Source organism: Chiroxiphia lanceolata, chromosome 6, assembly GCF_009829145.1.
Source record: "Chiroxiphia lanceolata isolate bChiLan1 chromosome 6, bChiLan1.pri, whole genome shotgun sequence".
NCBI lineage: Eukaryota > Metazoa > Chordata > Aves > Passeriformes > Pipridae > Chiroxiphia > Chiroxiphia lanceolata.
The window spans coordinates 49,443,538-49,467,473 of NC_045642.1; the positions used below are offsets into that span (position 1 = coordinate 49,443,538).

Here is a 23,936-nt window from a genome sequence, read left to right on the forward strand (position 1 = left end):
GATTTGTAAGCAAAAAGTTGTTCTTTGGAGCTGTCAGACTTGGAGATTTCATAACTAGTTTGAGTGGAGCTTGTTACTGCCTCTGACTACTATGTAGAGTGTAGAACAGAATTGTTCAGTCTAGGTTTTTAATTGGCTTCCTATGTGCCATCAGCTTCTGCTCACAAGTGCCCCTTGCTGAGTGTCATTATTTTAACTTCAAAAGGCAATCCCCTAAGAATCTATTTTTTACCTTCCAGCTTTCAACATCACTCTCTGGAAGCACAGCTTTCTCTCTTACCTCCAAAAGGCTGGAGGAGTCTTAATGGGCTGCTCTTCCTTCCTGTGTTTTGCTTGGTCTGTCTGGATCAGCCAGTGTACTCCAGCTGATTTACCTGGTGTGGCTTGACAGAATGAAGCTGTGCTGGTCCTACCACTCACAGTAGTTAGCAGAGATTATTCCAGAATATCAGGACTGCTGCTGGCCAGTTCATGAGCAGGCCAGGCTGCAGCCTTATAGATCCTCAGAAATTGCATTCTGCAATTCCCCTTCAGGAAATTCTCCCTCTCAGGCTGTTTCCAATTCCCTTTGAGTTCTCAGGCTCTCTCTTCAGTCACCCAGTGACAGGTGAGGAATAGCAGGACCCTCATCTGTCATCAAAACAGAGATAGGACCTCTGGATGGCCAGGTGCCAGGTGCAGAATTCCATAGCCCTTAAAGACTTTGGAGCAGGGGAGAATAATGTTGATTATTATGTGGGGATTTCTGAGGACCTAAAACTCACCCCAAGTGAGGACAAAAAATCAAAATTGGAATCTTTTTGCAAAGTAAAGATCACTTATTGTATTAAGTAGACATCTTCTTTCAGAATTTTTGAAGTTCTTGATTTGACTTTTTATCTTGTATGTTTTATATATATGTGTGTATGTATATCTCATATTTTACCAGGTATTACATGAAATGAAAAGTCATTTTAAAGTTCAAACCAAAATGTTTCAGTTTGTCAAAGCATTCTATATTGATATTTTTCAGTGTTGAAAGTAAATAAAAAAATTCAGTGCTTGGCTTTTTTTTATTTTCTGGTTTGGAAATGTTTTGTCAATTGTCCTGTGCCAGCCTCTGCTTAAAACTGATCATCTTGTTTGTCTTCTAGATATATCCTTGTAAATCTGAGAATATGCAAAATATAGTTGATAAATAATTTGCCACCTTTAATTCTAGAAATGAAAGTTGATTTGTGTTTCTCTCTTCTAGGTGAGCCTTTGCACTCCCAGTGAGAATACACCCACAGAGAGTTTAGCAAGGCTGGTTAGCATGGTATTCCAATGGTTTCACTCTACAGCTTACATGATGGATGATGAAGTTGGTAGCTTGGTTGAAAAGCTCAAACCCCAGTTTGTTACTAAGTGGTTGAAGACTGTTTGTGATGTCCGTTTTGATGTCATGGTTATGTGCCTCCTTCCTAAACCAATGGAGTTTGCCAGGGTAAGAATGATTTATCTGAAGGTTCCTTTATTTGCTGCGGATATTAAGGTCTTAAGTAAAAAGACCTTTTTTTTCCTAGTCTGTCAAGGCAAAGAAATCTCAATGGTAGAGGGAGCAGTGAAGTTCAGGAATTTTTGCTCTTCATAGCATTTTTAGTTTTACTATATTAGAAAGTGAGCATTATTTATACTAATACGAAGACAGGTTGAAAGAATATTGTGAGTATTGAAAAATACTACATGTTTTTGATAGCTGCATGGTTTCATTATGCTGCTGAAGTACCCAAACTTGCCTTTAGTAAAAGGTATCATTTGCCTACTCACAGATATGAGCCTGTCCTTTCATAATGTTTCTCTGTTCTTTGCATACCTCATCTCTGAAGCTGTGAATTCGGGTTTGTGAAATCACACAGTTGTAACCAAAGGGAACTCTGGGCATACTGATGCCCTGTAGCTTCAGAGACCTGATTTAAGTGACTGAGTTGAAGACCAGTCTGACATGGTTTGCCTTGTTGCTGGTGAAGAGAAAGAGATTTACCTGGAATGCCATCCAGGGTGCCTAAGTGCAACCACAGGTAGGATCTCTTCCAGAAAGAGTGTCATTCTTTCTGTCGTAGAATCATAGAATCAACTGGGTTGGAAAAGACCTCCGAGATCATCAAGTGCAACCCTTGATCCAACACTGCCATGGTTACCAGACCATGGCACTAAGTGCCACATCCAGTCTCATCTTAAAAACCTCCAGGGATGATGAATCCACCATCTCCCTGGGCAGCCCATTCCAATGTCTGATTACTCTCTCTATAAAAAATTTCTTCCTAATGTCCAACATAAATCTCCCCTGGCACAGCTTAAGATTGTGCCCTCTTGTCCTGCTGCTGGTTGCCGGGGAGAAGAGACTGACGCCCACCTGGCTACAACCTCCTTTCAGGTAGTTGTAGAGAGTGATGAGGTCGCCCCTGACCTTCCTCTTCTCCAGGCTGAACAACCCCAGCTCCCTCAGCCTCTCCTCACAGGACTTGTGCTCAAGTCCCTTCACCAGCTTTGTTGCTCTTCTCTGGACCTGCTCCAGCACCTCAATCAATATCCTTCCTGAACTGAGGGGCCCAGAGCGGGACACAGTATTCCAGGTGAGGCCTCACCAGCACTGAGTACAGAGGAAGAATCCCTTCCCTGGTCCTGCTGGCCACACTGTTCCTGATCCAGCCCAGGATGCCATTGGCCTTCTTGGTCACCTGGGCACACTGCTGGCTCATGTTCAACTTCCTGTCAATCCAAATTTCCATCTCCCTTTCTGCCTGACTGCTCTCCAGCCACTCTGTGCCCAGCCTGTAGCGCTGCATGGGGTCATTGTGACTAAAGTGGAGGACCTGGCACTTGGCCTTGTTGAACCTCATCCCACTGGAATCAGACCATCTCTCCAGGTTGTCCAGATCCCTCTGCAGAGCCCTCCTGGTTTTCAGCAGATCAACACTCCTCCCCAACTGGGTGTCATCTGCAAATTTGCTAAGGGTACACTCAATCCCCTCATCCAGATCATCAATAAAGATATTAAATAGAACTAGGCTCAGCACTGATCCCTGGAGGATACCACTAGTGACCAGCTGCCAACTGGATGCAGCCCCTTTCTCCACCACTCTCTGGGCCTGGCCCTCCAGCCAGTTCCTGACCCAGCACAGAGTGCCCCTGTCCAAGCCATGGGCTCCCAGTTTTTTCAGGAGTATGCTATGGGAGACAGTGTCAGAGGCTTTGCTGAAGTCCAGATAGACACATCCACAGCCTTCCCCTCATCCACCAGGCAGGTCACCTCATAAAAGGAGATCAGGTTGGTCAGAAAGGACCTGCCCTTCCTAAACCCATGCTGGCTGGGTCTGATCCCTTGTCCATCCTGTAGGTGCTGTGTGATTGCACTTAGGATGATCTGCTCCATAATTAGGATGATCTGTCCATTAATTATGAAGCAGAAATCACCACTTAACCATGCTTTTCCAAGACATTAATTTTGTGACCTCTCATGTAAAATGTTCAGAAGACATGTTGGGTTTGTTTCCCAAAATTAAGTTTTGTTTCCTAAAATTAAGGCTACGCTAGAAAGGGCTGTTGGGACTTGATGCCATGTATCACATCATCAGGCATGAACATCTGTGCATTTTTCATGACCTAACTAATAGGATTTACTGTAGACAGACCAGCATACGTGTGCAGACCAGCATGTATATGTGTCTTACTATGAACCATTGCTCGGAAGATATATAGGGCTGTGGGAGGATTGGAGCGCAGCTGAGGGAATTTGAGAGATGGATGGATACTTTGACTGTTAGAAACTGAAAAAAGAGATCAGAGCTTTGAGGCCAGGGGGTAAAGGAAGGACTGAACCTCATTCTGTAATCTCTTATGTGTTTTTTTTTTCTTGGATCCAGCCTCTCTTCTGAATTTTGTTACCCCCACTGCAATACTTAAGACTAGACTGACAACTTGCCAGATTTACAGGGCTTCACTAGAACATGTAGACAAATAGCCATGAAATTAGCTGTGATGAAGAAGAAAAAGTAGTTTGTTGGCCGAGATTACCAGTAGTTTCTGCCAGAACAGCAGGCACCTCAAGAGCCATTAGTCAGGAACAGCAGATGTGAGCTGAGGTCAGTTAGAATAATTAATCTCTGTACGCCAATTACGTACGTGCTTAGAAGTACACTTTTTTGGCTTACATCACTAAGAACCCTTCCTCAATAAAACCCTAAACAAATATCTATGAAAGAACACCTGGTACAGACCATGTTTTTCAAAATAAAGATCCAGCACTGTAACAATTTATGGAGAGCAAATACTTTGTGGTGCAAGTTTAACCAAATAAATCTGTCCCTTTTTGAGAACTGTAAACAGTAATATAATGGCCTGGAAGTGAGTGAACTTCTAAGACTTTGACAGTGCTTTTGGGTACTGTGAGTCAAATAGGAGAGGAAAAAGCAATGCAACCCCCATGGCTGAATTCTAAATTCCGCCTTGCAGGTACTAATGATCACCCCCTACAGTTTCCTGGCTGCAACACACTGAACAAATTTATGATGCTGAGCAAGTTACGGGGACTAGAAATGTTGTTCCTCATTGTAATGCTTGGAAATACCCACAGGTTGGCGGATACTGGGACAAATCGTGTAGTGCTGTAACCCAGTTAAAAGAAGGGCTAAATCGAATCCTTTGCTTGATTCCATATAATGTGATAAACCAGTCAGTATGGGAATGTATCATGCCAGAATGGTTGGAAGCTATAAGGACAGAAGTGCCTGACAATCAACTGAAAGAGTTTCGGGAAGTGCTGAGGTATGTAGACATAAGTTGGAATCATTCTGTTGTTGCCTATGTTGATTCTTGAGTGTTGTAGCACAAGATGGTGACGAGGAATAAAAATGCCTGTATGTGCAACAGACAGTAGTGAGTGAATGCTTCTGATTTGTTTTTGTGACTTATATTTAGACTAAAGCACTTAAGCTTTGGGAAAAGTCTTTTATTGCTTCTGATATCCTCATATCTGTATCAAGAGCCAAGTACATGGATGCTTCTTTGCTGTGAGCAAGTCACATTTTTAGTGGCTTCCTGCAACATGTTGGAAGGACCATCTTTCTCCTTCTGTCAAGTTGATGAGAAATGGTTGGGATTAGTAGAGCTGTCAGTGATATATTTATTTAGCTAATATATTTATTGAGCTAAGAAAACACCAGAATAAGAATGGTGACTGAGTCATAATTTCATGCCTTTAACAGTAAAACTTGACATTGCCTTTTAATTGATGAAAAGGCTCTGAAACTGACTGTAAGTTCATATCTCTAGGTATTGCTGTAAACTTTTTTTTAGTGCAAGCATGGAATAGTGGACTACTGATGAGATGAGAAATTTTCCAATTTTTATGTTGGATGTTGGAGGAGATATTGCTGTCAAATGCAATTGGGCATATTAGATGTGATGTAAATTCTTAAGGTGCGTCACCAAATTCAGAGATGAACTTACACAGTCAGGACAGGTGGTATCAGCAACCTAGCAACCCTGTGGAGGGTGAAAATGCAAGCTTTCTACCAGTTTTCTGTTATGCCTCATACAGTGTGTGCCATCGTAACTCAGTGATGATATGTTTTTGTTCTACTTTTCAGCAAAATGTTTGACACTGAACTTTGTCCTCTCCCTTTCTCCATGGAGGAGATGTTTGGCTTTATTAGCTGTCGATTCACAGGGTATCCATCCTCTGTGCAAGAGCAAGCATTACTCTGGCTGCATGTAAGTGTCCTCTCTTGATGACTCATGCTGGAAGAGCTTTTAATTTCGAAAAAGAAAAGAAAAAGGAGAGTAAAAAAATGAAGCCACTTAGCCACTTTTCCAGAGTTCATACAATCCTTCTGCTCTTTGCTTAGCTCCTGTGTAAGGATGGTTGGTAGATGGACTCTGAGAAGCTTTGTTGCTAACCCATCATGAGCAGTAATCTGGTTGACAGGGTGGTGATCTAGTTGACAAGGTGGGGATCAGTCAGAGGTTGGACTTTATGATCTTGGAGGTCTTTTCCAACCTAAATAATTTTGTGATTCTGTAATAAAATGGAAGGCTGGGAATTTCTTTTACCTCTGAATATCAGTTATGTTTTCAGGGTCATTGAGCTGGTTGACTTTTTGGCAGCAGAATTTGTTCTGTAGATTCCAAAATTAATTCCAGACTCCAGAAACAACTGTAGTTGTTCCTGCATATGAAGACCTGAATGAGACTAGCTCTCATTTCTGCTCAAACTTTCTGTTGCTCTGACCCTTTTGCACTATATTTGCCCATGAAATTGGCATTCACCTAATGTTCATATTTTAAAGCTACAGAGATAATCATGTCAGCTGAGGGCAGTGACTTCAAAAGGGGTGTAAAATTTTCCACAGCACCTTGGAATCATACCTGTACTTTTCATTATTGCTTCTTTTCTGCTGAGGCTTATTTTAATTGAGCCTCTGCAAAGACCAATTTACCTGATGACTGTAGCAATTTTCAGGTATACAAGGTTTTCAATTAAAGCATGACATTTTTAGAATTTTCTTGACTTAATAACATTTAATGGCAAGTACAAATGAGCTCATATTTTTCTGAGTGTTGGTGACAAAATAGATTGTGAATATTCTCAGTGATTCGCAAAAAACCATCCAGTTTGTATGTTGACACCTGTAGGCTACCATTGTGACTGGATTCTTAGAATAAATACAGGAATTCAGTTTCAAGTAGTAATAAGTACAGTAAATAGTTATACATTCAAGTATTGGTAATCTTCTGCTTTACAGAAATATTTTTGTGGAATAACCTCACATCCCTGTATGGTTTTGTGCATAAAACTGATCTCAAGGTGCACCAAGTGGATGCCAACAAATATTTTGAAAATAACCTATTTTTTGCCAGTTTTCTTTTGCCTGGATTCTAACAGAAATCTAAACTTGCACCTCACCTCATTGAATCTCAAAATTAAATACATGTAATTTGCTGAGCTGAGGATTGTATTATAAAGATGCTTATAAAGTAGATGGTGTTTGTGATTAAACTTGAAACTTACTTTTTATTTATTGTCTATCCTCAGGTGTTGTCTGAACTTGACATTGTTGTACCTCTTCAGTTACTAATCAGCATGTTTTCTGATGGAGTTAATTCTGTAAAAGAGTTAGCAAATCAAAGGAAATCGAGAGTCAGTGAACTGGCAGGAAATCTTGCAGCTCGGAGGGTAACTGTTTCTTATCCTGCTTATTTTTTTTGCTTAGAACAGTCTTCCTAATAGAACACATGTGAAGGATTAAAAAGCCATCTTTCAATATGGCAGCATTTAATTGGAAACACTATAAATTTTGAAAATGGAAGAAAATTGACATCACTTAACATCGCTCTATCACATGATCAGTGTAAAGATAATACAGGTAGCAACTTGGTATCTTTTCCAACCTTTTTTGTTCTTTTCACCTTCTATTAATAACTATCAATGGCAAGTTGTTATGGACAACTGGTCACCCAGAATAACCTTTTGTGTTCTGGTACGAATTTGGTGGGCCCAGGTATGTTTTGGAAGAGTGATGGAACAGAATTATTTCTGTTTCCCAGAATTTTTTTTCCACACCCAAGAGGTGCAAAATTTGATCTGAAGTTGCCAAAGGCTTTTGGTCTGAACGAAAACACGTACAAATGTGTGGGCATTACACATGCTTGGTCTGATGTGGCTAACTTCCCAGTAGTTTGGATGAAGTGCTTCAAGGACATCAGGAACAAGATTGCTTGGGAAGATCAGATTCTTTAGATTTAAGGAACTACAGCATCGAGGCAGTTGATGATGCCTTACATGTGGTCTGCCTGTCTTCTGATGTAGCTCTGCAGACAGCTCTCCCACACCTAGCTCAGGATCACTTCTAAACTAAGCAGAAAAATGGACAAGCTTACTCTCTGGTCTTTCAGACCATACCTGGCCTGAAAATAGACTTCATGTATCATCTACATGTGTATCTCCCTACAACACCTAGAGCTTCTCAGGTATTTTAGATGGCCTCTTGTGGTGTGGGCATAAATCAGTGCAGACATACACATCTTATTACCATTGCGTCTAGTTCAATTCCAGCTACCTGTACTCTTCGTACAGCCTTAGTTAACACCCTTCTCTTGAGATGGCCTCCTTTATTAGCCTCCTGCTATTAAAATTAGTGTCCATAGATCATGGAGCAGATTGTTGTAACCTGATGGCTGCTTTACTGCCTGCACCAGTTTTGTGTTTGGTTTATGATGTTGAAATTCCTCCTCAACAAGAATAATATAATGAATGTCAACCACTTAGCTTAAGAGAATATATACATCTGTGCAGAATATGGTTCCCATACTTCTATCATATTCTATCATTTAGTGGCATTAAGTGACGTGTATATTTTGCAGAACAGCTACAGAAGGGTAAGACTGTCATAGTTCTTGATATTTTTTGCGTTTTCATATAGAATGGGATTTCTTAAATGTCTAACAGTCATTTGGACATGTTGATTTTTTAATATTTTCAGGTGAGCGTTGCTTCTGACCCTGGGCGCAGAGTTCAGAACAACATGCTGAGTCCTTACCCAAGCCCCTTCCAGAGCCCATTCCGGAGTCCAATACGTAGTCCTTTTCACAGCCCTTTCAAGAACTTTGGACACCCTAGTGGAAAAACAATTGATTTTGACTGTGAAGATGAAGAAATGAATCTTAATTGCTTCATTCTGATGTTTGATCTCATACTGAAGCAGGTACTTGCAGAAGAAAAAACACCCACATGGAAGGGACACTGAAGTTCTGTAGTCACTTTTGGCTCTCCTTTGATCCTGTATTGATTCCCTTTCTGTTAAGGGATTGGCATGAAGTGTAAGACATTTAAATTCCAATACAGCTGTCATCTGCCTTTACCTCTATAGGAGTTATAGGTTCATGTTCAGTGAAGTTAAATATCTCCACATTCAGGTTAGACACTAACTTCATAATAGTGAAAGGAACTTCTTGAAGATTTCTACAGACTAGAAGCAGAGGATTGTTGATAGGCTTAGATTAGATACATAATTTTTGGATAGCTAAATTTGGACATTGTGAATCCAAGGGCAAGTGCTTTAGATAACTGTCTCCAGGTAAAATTAGCGGATCTTGTGCTTGAAATTGTCTCTTTAGTTTAGCTGTTGGAGCTCGGGCCTCAACACCAGTGAAAATTTAAAATTTAATATGTTACAATTTATCTCAAATTCTTCCCAGCACTGTAATATAAAACTAGTAGAAATGTAGGACAAATCAGACAGTTAGGGCTCTGGCTTTTAAATAAATAATAAATCCTTACCATTTTCACTTTCTTTCAGATGGAACTCCAGGATGATGGTGTCACTTTGGGCTTAGAGAACAGCATTTCAAAAGATATAATATCCATCATAAACAATGTATTCCAGGCACCCTGGGGTGGTTCTCACACCTGTCAGAAAGATGAAAAAGCAGTTGAATGTGGTCTGTGCCAGTCCAGCATTCTGTGTTACCAACTGGGTTTTGAGCTGCTGGAACAGCTTGCTCCAAAGGAAGAAATTAGGCTTGTGGTAAGTAGAGCTGGGAAAGGGTCTGTATTATTGGTGTGCTAAAACACCTCTTCCTCATTTTTCTCATTCCATTGTGCTTGAGGGAGCAAAGCTGCACTGACCTTTGGCAGGAAGGATTCAGGAGGTTAAAGCAAAATGCCACTGAACTGTAAAATTTAAGTCTGAATTGATTCATCGAGTGGGTACATAGAAATGATTAATGATTTTGAGTGAATCAGTTGTCAAGTGAGCAAGCCTTAGTTGGTACTTGACCACTGAAAATGCTGAGCATTGTTGAAAAACTGAAGGTACTTCAGGTTGTGTATCCAGCTTTTCAGACACAAATCTGTACTCTTCAATTGCTAGTCATCATTAAAGTCTTCTGTAGGTTTGCAGAAGAACTAGAGCATTTCCTGTGGTGGTGATGGTTTGATGAATTTGTTTTAAGCTGTATGTCTATTATACATAACTGTTCCAACTGATAGTTGAGAAGACAGCATCATTCCACTTATTCTGAGTGCTCGTTTGCTGTGACATGTTAGTAGGAGATGTTTATTAATATTTCTTTTTTCAGTGGAGGGCATAGTGATGCCCTTCTAAGTGTAAAAGGTTCAGGATTTCATTTGGATGTTTTTGCTAGTAGCAGGTATTGTGCATGTGATATTCACTAACTTGTGCTAGAAAAATCTTCTCGTGCCTGGTCAGTACAGATTCTCATCTCAAAATTAACAAGTAGTGCAGTCTTGGGTGCTGGGGCATGGTACCACTTCTAGGATCCACCCTGCAATTTACAACATAAATGTCACAATGACAACCTTTAATCCTGAGCTCCTGGCCACTGGCAGAAGTAACTACAGCCTACTCCTTTGTTCAATGTAAAAGTGGTCCTGCCCCTAAGCCTGTAACTCTGCAATCATGTAGGAGATGCCTTGCTCCTGTCTGTTACTCCTTTCAGGCAAGGATGACAAACTTGGTGAAACATTGGCTCCGTGACTGGATCCACCTCAGGTCCAATATGGATATGCAGTTTCTGTTAAATCCATGTCTAAAACATAGTCTTTCTGTTGGTATGCATTTGCTGATGCAAAATATTAGATAGCAGGTGATTTGAATGCACAAATGTACATGGAACTAAACAATGCCTCATTTGAGCTCAGCTTATCACACCAAATGTAGCTTTAACAGCAGGATATGGACAATATCAAGAAATGAATTTAATCTATTATATTCTTAAAGGAGCCCACAGATAACCTCGAAGATAGTCTTCTGTATACTAGACCTGAGTTTATTATAGGAACTGAAGGAGAAGAGGAAGACAAATCAGCACCAAAACATGGAGAAAATCCAGGAAATCACACAGAGACCACAGAAAATGCTGGTAGGTAGAGGATGAGAAGGTTGAGTATTTCCATAAGGCTTTAAAGGAAATGCTTTACTCATATAGAATACAAGTTTCTGAAGCAGTCTTTCAAGTTCAATAGTGCACAGTCACTTTTTTATCATGCATTTAATTATTTCAACATATTAATTACATAAGAAGGCTGTATTTAGGTTGGTAGCATGTATGACTGTCTCTCAGAAAATTGTTAAAAGAAATTTTGACTTTTTGAACATAAAATAGCAAAAACATTGCATGCCAAATTCCATGCTGTTCTAACTTTGCTGACTGCAGGTTCTGTGGCTAGAATTAATATATCTTCCATCACCTCAACATTCTTTAGTTTCATTTAATGCACAGATAAAAGAATTTTAACATTGTCTGTAACTTACATTTTTAACAGCGATAAAAAATGACACAGAAAGAAAGTTTTGTTATCAGCAACTTCCAGTTACCTTGAAGCTCATATACACTATACTGCAGGTAACACTGATTACTTGTTTGTTTGGTTTGAATTGTTGGTGAAGTGGTGTCATTATGTTGACAGTAATACATCTGCTTCCACAGGAAATGTCAAGGTTTGAAGAACCAGACATTCTTTTTAACATGCTGAATTGTCTGAAGATCCTGTGTCTTCACGGGGAATGCCTATATATAGCAAGAAAGGACCATCCACAATTTCTTGCCTATATTCAAGATCACATGCTGATTTCAAGGTAGGTGTTTATTGCATATTTTGTCCTCATACTTTGTTGGTTCTCTGGCTATACATTTGTTGTTAGCATCAAAGAATTTGCAGGTTTAGTATGGAAAATTAACAAGGGTGGTAGGGAAGCGTGGGAGGGTTAAGAAACCCATTTAAGAGCTCACTGCACAGGCTAATTAAGACATTAGAAATGAAGACAAGGTACCCTGCATTGTCCATCATGGCTACTCTGTCATGCACCATTTGTTTTGAATAATAGCATTATCTGAGACTGAGGTATCTTCCCTCACTCTACAAAATAAAATAAAATATGATGTAGAGACAGGTACACAGTTTATAGGACTTTAACATTAAAACCGAAAGCACAACAGTATTGCACCTTATTTTTATGAGGAAAAGGAAGTTTTTTCATTTAGAATCAGAGTGAATTGGATTGAAATCTGCGTATTTTAAGATTCTCTTTGGAGACAGGGATTTTACAGAAAACTAGCTGAATAAACGTCAGCATATAATCTTCTAAAATAGTGTGTTCATCACCACTTACAGCTGCTCTGTATCAATTTCACTGAGCATCTCCTGAGGCTGTAAGGTTTCAGCAGACTACAGAATCTGTTCTGAATCTAGATACCAGCAGATTGTGAACACACAACATCTTGGTTATTCGTGATGCTGGAACAGTTCATGTGGCTTATGTTCTGAAGCTGGTCATGCTGAAACTCCTAATTCATAGGACAGTTTATGTTCCATGGTAGTTGCCTTGAATTAGGCAACCTCTTTTAAAATCTGAAGTGTTTCAAAGTAAGGAATATTTAAACTTGGATTTTCCAGAGAAACTGCTCAAGTTGAAGATTTGCAAGTAGCTCTGTTTTCCTACAAGCCACTCTGTAGAATTCACATATGTGCCTAGGATGGCTCACGAAGATTTTCATGAAAAGTGCGTTACATTTAGAAGAAAGGATATAAAGGGAGTGTTTTTATAAGCAGGCTTGCTCTTTTTTTGTCTTTCCAGTTTATGGGGAGTTGTGAAGTCTGAGTTCTCTCAGCTTTCTTCCCTGGCAGTCCCGCTTCTTCTTCATGCGCTTTCTCTTCCCCATGGAGCTGACATTTTCTGGACAATCATAAACAGCAATTTCAACAGCAAAGATTGGAAGATGAGATTTGAAGCAGGTAGGCCTGAGGAATGTACTCTATTTTCTCTTTGTTACTTCTCTGAAGAGGTAGAACTTTCTCTGCTGTAACTGAGGAGACCTGTAATAGATGAGGAACTTTTTGCTGGAGAGTTTTGAAGATAGTCTGTTGCAAAACTATGGCACAACAGTGCTGTAGAATAGAGGAGAACATGAAACATTTTGGGTAATAAAAACAAAATTACAACTCTTGCTAGCTATTTTTGTTGTTACTTTCTCAGCTGTGCATGTTTCTAGGAAAGTTCTATTCATCAGTACATAAAGAAGCCATTGCCTAAATGAATATGCCTCTTTTCTTTGTCTGGGTACGTGATGGCTACAGTGGAGAAGGTAGCTGTTTTGTGCAGATTTTTGGATATTCACTCTGTGACAAAAAACCACCTACTGAAGTACTCCTTAGCTCATGCATTCTGCTGTTTCCTGACTGCTGTGGAAGATGTCAACCCAGCAGTAGCTACAAGAGCTGGGTTATTACTTGACACCATAAAGAGACCAGCTTTACAGGTGGGTGCATTACATGGGAAAAAGTACATTCAAACAAGAAACTGGGTTTTCACCTGAAGTTCAGATGTACAGCATCACAGTCACTGCTAATGCATCTTTAGGCAAGCATTATAGGTCTTGGTCATTGACATAGGCACAAAATAGCCAAGGGAAATGGTACTACCCTACCCCCAACTTAGAATCATGGAGTTGTTTACATTGGAAAAGACCTTTTAAAGATCATCTAGTCCAACCATAAATACTTTGATGACTACAGAGGATACTATTGCATTTGAAGTGGTTGTAAAAAGCTGTAAATATTTTTTATTACTTTAAAATAATTTGATATTTTTCAATTAAAAATACATTTGTAAGTCTTATGACACCCTGCTGAGCTCACAATGAGAAAATATGTTTGAGCAAAACCAAACATGGCCTTGATCTTCAAAAAATTTACGTAGGCATGTCATTTTATCGTGTGAGGGAGCCTGTCAATCCAAATTCTCATGATTAAAACTAAATGGATTATGAGAGAGAGATAAGCAAGATAAATAAATCTCATAGTACACGATTCAGTTCTAGTTCTGTGGAGAATAGAATGAATATGTATTTTGAAACGTTCAGTTTTGCTGCCTGTAAGAAGTTGTTAATATTTGCTAGTTTTATTCCATTTGGTACCTTTTCAAAATAGTTTCCAGAGAACTTGAGTTCAGTGAGACCGTTACCAGTATACCACACTTCCATATTTAATGTGAGCTTTCTTCTCAAAGTTAAGTCTTGACACTAGAGCCAAAATTCTAGTGCAAGTAATGTACAGAAGAATTTTGAGGCAAAGTGCCTCTGATACACTTCACCGTGTAATTTTTCTTCCTCTGTTTGGGCTTGATGATTCATTCTTTTTATAATTAAGGGCTTGATTCAGTTACCTGAATGTAAGGTTTTTCTCAAGCAGGGGTGTATGAGCAAAGTACTTTGATATTGTGTACCAAATGTGCAGTAGGACAGAACTTTGCCTGCACCTTTACATTCCTCGGAATCCTAGCAAATTCTACATTCTAAATATGATGTTCATTTATCTCCTTACTTACCTTACTTTCCTGTTGATATCAATAGCATTAGTTCTGACTTAAAGGACTTGATAGAAAAAAGGAGCTAAATCTTTATCCTATACTAATTGGCAGGAGTTGTGACCTTTCACCTCCTTTTGCTTTAAAATATCCTGAAAAGACTTCATATCTCACTTCTGTGTTATTTTTTTTGTTTCCCTCTATAGGGTCTCTGCCTCTGCCTTGATTTCCAGTTTGACACAGTAGTCAAGGACAGGCCCACAATTCTTAGTAAGCTTTTGCTACTTCATTTTTTAAAAGCAGATATTCCAGCTTTGAGCTGGGAGTTCTTTGTGAATCGCTTTGAGACCCTGTCTCTGGAAGCACAGCTTCATCTGGACTGCAACAAAGAATTCCCTTTCCCAACAAGTAAGCAGAATCCAAATCAATCTGATCTCCTTTTATCATGTTCTGGAATTTAATCTTCCTGCAAGGGTCTGAGAGGCTTGTAGGAATCACATGTATAAATTCTCTGAAATTAAGTAATCTTTCAGGCCAAAAGAAAATAAATCAAAGTGAGGATTTTTTGACTGCCCAATTATGGATTAAGCTATAGTCTTTTCCACCTTTGGGCATCATGTTTTGCTCTCCCTAGCATGTGATTGCCAGCCTTGGTTGAAATGCAGTCTGGTTCTATCATCAACTGCAACCTGCATTAACCCTGTTCTATTGTAGCTGTTCTTATGCTGTCAAGTTCACTATTTTCAAAGTCCTAAATTGTGCCTGACCCTGTTCTGTGGTGGTTTGTCTAAACTCAGCCCTAGGAGCTGTATGATCCTCAAAAAAACCCCAGTGTATGTGGCACAACACAAGAGGCACGTGGACTCCTGGAGCCAGTGTTCAGTTAACTATTCTTGCAGTGATAAATGTATGTAAATGTTTATCCTGTTCATACTTGGTTTCTTGTCTCCTTACATTCACTAGGAAGGGACTAAAAAATAATTCATGCATGATTGTTTAGCATTTAGAGTAATTGAAAATTTCCTAACACAAGTGGTGGCCCATAAGGAAGATCTATTTCCATCTAATTTTCTTGGAGGAGGTGGGAACAGCTGTTTGAACAGCATGTGCTCCCTCAGCAGCCTAATGCCTCCTCCTACATTTGCATGAAGCCCAATGCTTGAAAATTCCTGGGTGCTGCTACACAGGAGAGGGGTGGAACTGCAAATGTATTTTCTTCTCCATATATGAGTAGCTTAACCCAATCCTGGGAACTGCTGATGTGGCCTGAGGAGGGAATCTTGACACTGTTTTCTAGCATCTCTAGCTGCAAGTGTGGGGTCATATCTTTAAATATGTGTATTTGGGAGTTATTTAAATTATGCAAAAGATAGTTTTTAGATTTCTTTTTAACCTTCTCTTTACCATTTCAAAGAGTGGTGCAAAGGATGGGCTCACTGGCTTCAGTCACTCAGATCATTAAACTCAGGGGGTTTCAGTGCACTCTAGACGTAAGTATGGAAAAGTATTGCTGACCACATTAAGACATGCAGTGATGCTGCTGGTAACAGCACTGTAACTGCATAATGAACACTCACAGGTTTTTTGTTCAAATACAGGACGGTAGGTGTAGGCAGGACCAGAGGTCAGTGATGCAAGACTAGAGGCCAAATCTGTGTATGAGTGCACTAAATGTGATCTGTACTCATGATATTTTTGCCATTTTAAGTAGGGTGCATCTCATATTCCCTTAGCCTGAAATTCAGGTTTTGATTTTAAGAACCTGTTTTTATCCGATCTCTAAAGAAGGAAGTAACAGCAAAATTTTTTAACATAGTTTTGCCACTTGGGGTTTTATGGATTTCAGAATGAGAGCATACAAATGAGTACCTTGCAGGTGGACCCCTTGAGCCCATATGAAGCTTTCTTGACTGGAGTGGGACCTGGGGCCCAATTGCATTAGGCACTTGGCAACGCTGGGGCCTCACCATGCTGTGGAATGAATCCTAACTTGGTCAATTGCATTTGCAAAGCTATCACTGCTGTCCGGACAAATGTCGCCAACCTCAGTGATGCAGCAATGTGGAAGATCAAGAGGGCTCGTTTCGCGCGTAACCGTCAGAAGAGTGTGCGCTCCCTGAGGGACAGTGTGAAGGGACCAGCGGAGTCAAAGAGAGCGCTCTCCCTTCCAGAAACCTTAACCACCAAAATTCGTTGAGTATCTATTTACGTTTTTGTGACACACCTCCGTCTTCTCCCTTAGGATCGTATCCTATTTATGGGTACACATTGGAGCCGCCAATATTTATCCAATTGGACAGCAAATTTAGGTTTCTGACTGTTTTGGGCATTATTCAGATAATGACAAGTTAGCGAGTTTGACAGAGAACATAGACAGACATTATATCTATGCTATGTTTGTTTAAAATGACGTAACAAAATGCTCCAAGACTAGTTTGTATATAGATCTTTATTTGTGGCTAAAACACACCAGTTTTGTCTTAAATAGAAGCAGTGTTTACAGGAAAATTAATTTGTTACTAATTTATCTATTATTTGTAATTATTAATCAGTGCATGCAGTATATGGTAGACATGTAAAATCAACTTTTAATGTCTCAAATGAATTTTTGGATATACTCAGAATTCTTTTGTTAAGAAAACAGTGTCAATGCAGCACATCCTTCCTGCTAGCTTCTATAGGAGGATGTAGGTGCAGGAAAACCATAGGCCTATATGGAGTGCCATGCAGATACCTTTCCAAGCAGAAATAAAGCTCAACCATTCTCATTTAGAGAATTTTACGAACACAAATTAATGTTTATATTCAAATTGGACCTCTCATGTTGCTCTTACCCATATAAAAGGATGATAAAACTTTCAAACTTGGGTGCTAGTAAACTATTAAGTTACAAAGTAATTTTCTTTCCAACACTCCCTCTGCCCTCGAATATTTTGGGATTCTTAGGTAATCCTGCTTGACCAATTATCGATCCTGCACATGGACTCCTGTGTGATAACTCTTCTAGCAGCAAAATTAAATGATGGAGAAAGTTAGAGTTATAGAACATGGTGCACAAAACCTGTAGGGCACAGAAGAGACACATTCCAAGCAATTACACTCACTGCCTGACAACAGCGCATGAGTAAATGAACATAAATATGCTAGCACTGAATATATGCTAAGTGTAAGATGTCAGTGCTGCCTTATTAAACAGAGTTGCTCTTGTTTTTTTTAAAGCTGTGAGCTTGACCAGACATGAGCAGTCTGCACCAGCACTTGGAGGAACACCAGAGCAAACACCAGGTGGGTTTGACAAGGGAGGTGTGTTTTGATGGAACAGGAAAAGGAAGGCTCTAACTCTGACTTTCTTGCTGAATCATGAGATAAACTTACACAAGATGGAAGTTGTCTAAGTGGCACAGTGAATCACATCTCAGCATGGTTCCAAAAAGTGTAAATTGAAGCTTTGCTTACAATTTGTACTGAAAACTGCCTCCAGTTGTAAGTAGTACTTCAGAGTTGGGAGGAGGTTATTCAGGGGCAGTCAGCTATGCCAGCAGTGCCTCACCTTCCTGTATTTCATTGCCCACAAGTAAATAAATCTTTAGTATACTGGCCCTGTGGGTCACCTGTGTTGAGCCTGATCTTTGACCGTCAGGTTTTACAGACAGCTTTTGCTTGTCAGTACCGTAAATAACACTTATCTCTTCTGTATGCTTACAGACATCTTAAGTCCTTTGTTTTGTATTAAGTGACATTTTTTGAAGATGTCACCCTTCTGTCAGGCATCTGTAGAACAGATAGCTCAGCAGAGTCCAAGTAATCTCTTACGTAATTGGGACTACTGGCAGTTCTTGCTTTGAGTGCTGTGTAGACTGACAATTTGGAAATGAAAAAGTCTCGGATTCAAATCTTTTCATGCTCCTTCTTCAAGACTTGGATGCTTCCAACAGATGCAAATTCAGAATCAGAACATACCAGTTTATTGAGGAATCTGAAAGGAAGATATCTTGTCAGTGTGGGTGCTGACTAAGCTGTGAAATGGAATAGTAGAGCTTCTGAATTAGTGGTATATAGCCCTGTTCTGCTATCCCAGTGAGAGCTGCAAGTCAATCAGTTTCTTACAGAGCTGATGGGTTGTCACAGGCTCATAGAAGGAACAAGTGAAATAATGGTGTGATGAATAGATGTGTCAGTGAATGACTGTTCTTCACTTAATGGCACCAGTCACCTGGTATGTACTGGGCTTAAAGGAACTTGTCATATAAAGAGTGTCGGTCTCACAGTAGGCATTGTTAGCCATTGTGATTTTATTAGATGTGTTCTGGTATTTTGAACCTTCACTTTCCATGCTCAGGCTCTCTTCTGCCTCTTAATCACCTGAGGTTCAAAGAAATTTCCACTAAAAATGTATATATAAAAGAAGTTGCATGTAGCTAGTAACTACTGATCTGAAGTCTGATGATATGATTCAGAATATCACAGATGATTTGGGAACTAGGAGACAAGTGACTGTCCCTCTCCTCCTGCCCAGTATTTATTATTTCTTTCTGAAATAAATAAATAAATTCTTGTAAAAAATTATTTTAAGGTTTGACTCATTGTTTTTAACACTGCATTGGCAGTACTGAGCATATCTGATTCAGCTAAGGAACTGACTGACTCCTGAACAGAGGCTCTACATCTGTTGTAGAAAAACATTTGTTTTACACTTATCACTTGAATGAACTAGTCCTTGTGCTGGTCTGTTCTTTCTAGATCTAAAACTGTCATTCTTGCACAGTCCAAATGCAAGATGAGTTCTGCGTGCATTTTGTATGCATTGAACACCAGGATCGTGTATTTGTTCCTGTATCCTCTACCTGTATCATGGACAGTCACTGAGAGAGTTCAGCCTGGAGGAGACTGAGGGGAGACCTCATTGCGATCTACAACTTCCTTGTGAGAGGAAGAGGAGGGGCAGGCACTGATCTCTGTGGTGACCGGTGACAGAACCCAGGGAATGGCCTGAAGTTGTGTCAGGGGAGGTTTGGGTTGGATATGAGAAAGAAGTTCTTCAGCCAGCAGGTGGTTGAATGCTGGAACAGGCTCCCCAGGGAAGTGATTATAGCACCAGGCCTGACAGAGTTCAAGAAGTGTTTGGATGATACTCTCAGGCACACTCTTGGGAGCAAGGCCAGGAGTTGGACTTGATGATCCTGGATCATCGAGGTCCCATCCTGGACCCACTCGATGACCATGGGTCCCTTCCAACTCAGAATATTCTGTGATTCTGTAAAGCAAAATGTCAGGAAAAGTCCTGGGAAGTCTTTGTTAGCTAGTGTTAGTATTATGAAATACTGGCAAAATTGAGCATTTTATCACTGAGCTTCTAAATTATATTGTTCAGCAAGTGAAAGTAAAATGGATTAATCTTTTCAGATTAATTACTCATGGAGTTCTGTTTGGAGAACCAGGATTTATTTAGAGCTCAATGATCCTTTTCCTCACTTCATCTTATCTCCTTCTTTGTTTTCTTGAAAATATCACAACATGTTAAAGAGATGAAAATAAATAGGGCTAATTAAAACGGATCTAATGTCATCCTTAAAAATTATGTCTTTATGATACAATTTCACGGAAAATTTTAACCTGGGTATAGTATGTGGAAATATTATTTCTCAGTTGATGTCCGCAAAGCTAAGGTTATTTACTACGTGCATTTTTAGTGTGCTTCTGAAAATGGTACTTGCTTTATTTCTCATTCAAATTATTTCAGATTTCATTGTTTTTTCATCTGCAAATCTTGGTCCAGCAAAAGCTTGGGTAGAGAATTTTCATTTTGAGGGGAGGTTTCAGTAAATAAAAAATCCCAGTGAAAACTGTCTGGAACAAAAAATATCGTATAACATGAAGTTCATAGTTTCTTTTTACCAAAATGAGACCAGGAAAGGAAAGTTATCCTTAATAGATGTGGATCTGAAAATTGCACACCCCCCTGCCCAGTGGAATGACAGTTTTCATTTTCACCTGTCATAGAAATAACAACGTTCTCCCATGCTCTGCAAAACAGCGAATCAAACAAACTCCTTTGCTCATCCACCAGTAAAAAAATATAAAATATTTTACCATTATTCAAAAAACTTACAGACACTGCAGTTTGTCTAGTGAAGATGCAGTTGTACCAGCAAAGGAGTCTCTTGTCAGAATAGCATATTACACTGAGAATATCGGTAAATTAGAATATTAAAATAATTTTTAGTATTTACTATAAATATATAGCTATGAATGTACATAAAACCTAGGGCATGTAAGTAACTTCAACGGACTAAGTGGATGTTAAATGCTAACACAGATGCAGGAGCCATTTTAAGATTATACTTTGAGTAATCTTGCTTGTTTAATTTTCAAATTAGTGTTGTTGCAAAAGTAAGGACTATGTCTGGTAGTTGAAAGGATTTATGCTTGAAATGAAAACAAGTGGATCGCTTTATAATTCTGCTTCATACCAGCTTCCTTTATCTCAATTATTCACTGTCAGACAGATTTTAACCATGGATCAGAAAATACATCAGAATACATTTTAGTAACAATTAATTTTAATTATTCAGTTATAGTGATTAATGAACAAACTAAAATTAATGGTACAATAAAAAATTAATGTTCATGTATTGCCCTGTTTTGATGCTGTCAAAATATTTTTGTTCCCTTTGTCGATCAATACAATGAAAAGGTTTTAATTTATTTTGCATTTAATGCATATATAATGCATTTTATTTATACAAAAATATTTAATTTAAGTTTCTCTTTTAAAATAGAACACTGTGGACTAATATACTTTACTGTTATTTGGCTATGGATTTATTCAGAATTATTTAATAAAAAGAGTTGTATCAACTGTTGTGTGAAATGATTTCTGTTTTTTCATTCCTAGTGTTACTACCATGTAGAGCTTTAGAAACACCTAAGCACTAAAAAAAGGCTTCATACATAGGGTGAAATGGAAGAGAATAATTTTAAAGGGAATTGCTAGAAAATTCTATTAATCATCCCTGGTTTTAAGAGTGACTGGAAATACTGTATTTAAAAAAAAATTAAAATATGAGAATGAAAACACTTGCCCAGTTGGCAACTGTTATTTGCAGTATGTCTGTTTTGGATAGTGACAGCCAGCATCCAAGCCTTCCTGTGCTTTGTAAGTAGCCTCTTGTCTTTAACATTATCATATTCCTGTGGAAAGTACTACAGATTGATTATTTCCATTCAGAGTTTAGAAACCAAATCTTAAGGTTCTACTCTGGGAAAAAGTCACCAATGTTTTCACATAATACATAGTGTCCTAAGAACTAATAAATTATAATAGTGCCTATGTTTTGGTCCAGGTTATTTAAGTGAAATACAGATTCAATGCTGAAAGGGAAAGTCTTCATTCTTTGTTTAATCATTATTTGGTAGAATTTTTCATATTTCCTACCTGTATTCTGTACCCCATTTATGGTGTTACCCAGTGTCTGATTCCAGTCTCTCTTGTGCTGATAGGACAACCCTCCCCAGAGAACGATAATACGATAAAAGACCTGCTGCCAGAGGATGCTGGGATTGATCACCAGACTGTCCACCAGCTCATTACGGTGCTGATGAAGTTCATGGCAAAGGATGAGAGCAGCGCTGAGTCAGACATCAGCAGTGCTAAAGCTTTCAACACAGTCAAGCGCCATCTGTACGTCCTGCTTGGCTATGATCAGCAGGAAGGATGCTTCATGATTGCACCACAAAAAATGCGTGTTTCAACATGCTTTAATGCCTTTATTGCTGGAATAGCACAGGTGGGTGAAGGCACTTAACTACTTTTTGCCTCTATTGCTTATTGCCTGTTGTTGAAATGGTGGTAGCACAGTGTTCTTTGTAGCAAAATAATGGCTAAATGTGTTAATCTGACTTAAAACTTCAAGACCTCTTCTGTTGGTGAAAGAATTTCTACTTTCTACTAGTAGTCTAAACTTGCTGCCTCATTGGCATAGGGATAACGGTTTGGTGTGCATGGAGGCATGCAAATACTATTACTGTATGAAAAATTAGTGACTGCTTCAGACCTTTTTGCCTTCTTTCACTAGCCTGTGAATGCCTTACTTTCCTCCTGTGTATTTCCTCCTTTCCTCTTCAGGAAGACCTGGGACCCATGTGTTCTTGCTTATTTCCCTGTGTAAGTGATCTGTAAACATTCTTCACTTTGTAGGAGGCTCGTTTTTCTTCCAGTACTTTCTGTTCTCCCTTTCCTAGGAAGTGGCATCACCATGATGAACTTTTACCTACAGTGCTGTGATAAATGACCAAGCACATCCTTGCCTTGTACCTTCTTTCTCCTTCTTGTAAGGAGGACCATAATTTTCTACCTCACAAGGCTCTTCTAAGGCTCGATTAATTCTTAGTCATAGCAAGTGCGTGGTACTGGGCTGAAAAATATTTCACATTTATAGAGTATTATTTGCAATAAAGCATTATCATGACTTCAATGCTTTTTCCTTATCACAGACTCTCATAAAGGATTACCTTAGGGGAACAAGAGGGTTTTGATTTCAGATGTCCACTGTAACCTTCAAATTTCAGTTGACCTGATTTTCATAAGTACTGCTTACTGCAACTGTAAATATCATCGCCTGCCTTTCTCTTCCACTTTTAAAACGTCTCATGATAGCTGAATTCACCATTTCTGTTTAAAAGCTTCACAACTGAATACTAGTTCCTCTGACGTCAAATGGAGTTTGAGAACTTCAGTAGGCCAGGATTTTTTTCTGTGCAGCAGACATCAATATTTTAGTTTATATTTGGGGGGGATTTGTTTCTTAGCTATAGGGCTGCTTAGTGTTGGAAATCACCTTTACTGCAAGAGAAATGCTCTTTGCAATCTGAAGATGTGTTTCCACAGTGTAAAGTCAATACTGAGCTCCTAAGAGATCTATTTCAGTTTTAGTTCCTGCTGAAGTCATAAATACTTGCTTTCCCTGCCAGCTCCACAAAGGTTGGGATTGAGTTGGCTTGCTGGTTCGTTGATTTTGATTCAAAGCTTGGTTGGAATCACCAGTTCAAGAAAAAAAAAGTCCCATATCTCGTAGTATTTTTCACCATAAAATCTGAATATTTTGAACTGCTGAAGACATAACCCACCTATTTCTCCCCCTGGCAGCCCAAGTTGCCTGTTTGGCGCTGGCCGCCAGTGCGGCTCTGCCCCACGTGGTGGCGCTGCTGCGCAGGCCTGGCCCAGCATCCATCCCAAATCTCCCTGTGGCAACTTAAAAAATGGGTCTGCTCAGCCTGAGACATGTTTGCTTTACAGTATGTGCTGTGCGTTAAGGCAGCGCTCTGTCTTCTTTGTATGGATGAGTTTTTCCTAACCGTGCTCTGTAACTATCACAAGTTACATAGGCACTGCAGTGTAGGACCAAATTCGGTGATTATATATCATATATTCGACAGGCTCGCCCTACATGGAAAGGCATGGGATTCATCTCTTTAGCTTTGTGCACGCAACACAAATATTTGAGACAGCTGCGCATCGAACTGGAGAATTTTACGTGGAAAAAATAGTCATCTTGTTTAGAGAGAACTTGAGACATGAGTTTAGTGTTTGTA

General features: G+C 39.3%; 1 protein-coding gene across 13 annotated transcripts in view; it reads left to right on the forward strand.

Annotated features, from left to right (window-relative positions):
- UNC79 (unc-79 homolog, NALCN channel complex subunit) overlaps window positions 1–23,936 on the forward strand; it is a 106,923-nt gene that overhangs the window by 27,516 nt on the left and 55,471 nt on the right. For all 13 annotated transcript variants that reach the window (XM_032690762.1, XM_032690759.1, XM_032690763.1 and 10 more), the window contains 15 exons: window positions 1,235–1,465; window positions 4,595–4,785; window positions 5,610–5,733; window positions 7,055–7,195; window positions 8,502–8,723; window positions 9,318–9,545; window positions 10,761–10,902; window positions 11,306–11,385; window positions 11,470–11,618; window positions 12,618–12,775; window positions 13,118–13,299; window positions 14,552–14,753; window positions 16,358–16,537; window positions 17,565–17,630; window positions 21,846–22,132. In XM_032690762.1, coding sequence (XP_032546653.1) covers window positions 1,235–1,465; window positions 4,595–4,785; window positions 5,610–5,733; window positions 7,055–7,195; window positions 8,502–8,723; window positions 9,318–9,545; window positions 10,761–10,902; window positions 11,306–11,385; window positions 11,470–11,618; window positions 12,618–12,775; window positions 13,118–13,299; window positions 14,552–14,753; window positions 16,358–16,537; window positions 17,565–17,630; window positions 21,846–22,132 — 2,583 coding nt within the window. The remainder of the gene's footprint in view (window positions 1–1,234; window positions 1,466–4,594; window positions 4,786–5,609; window positions 5,734–7,054; window positions 7,196–8,501; window positions 8,724–9,317; window positions 9,546–10,760; window positions 10,903–11,305; window positions 11,386–11,469; window positions 11,619–12,617; window positions 12,776–13,117; window positions 13,300–14,551; window positions 14,754–16,357; window positions 16,538–17,564; window positions 17,631–21,845; window positions 22,133–23,936) is intronic.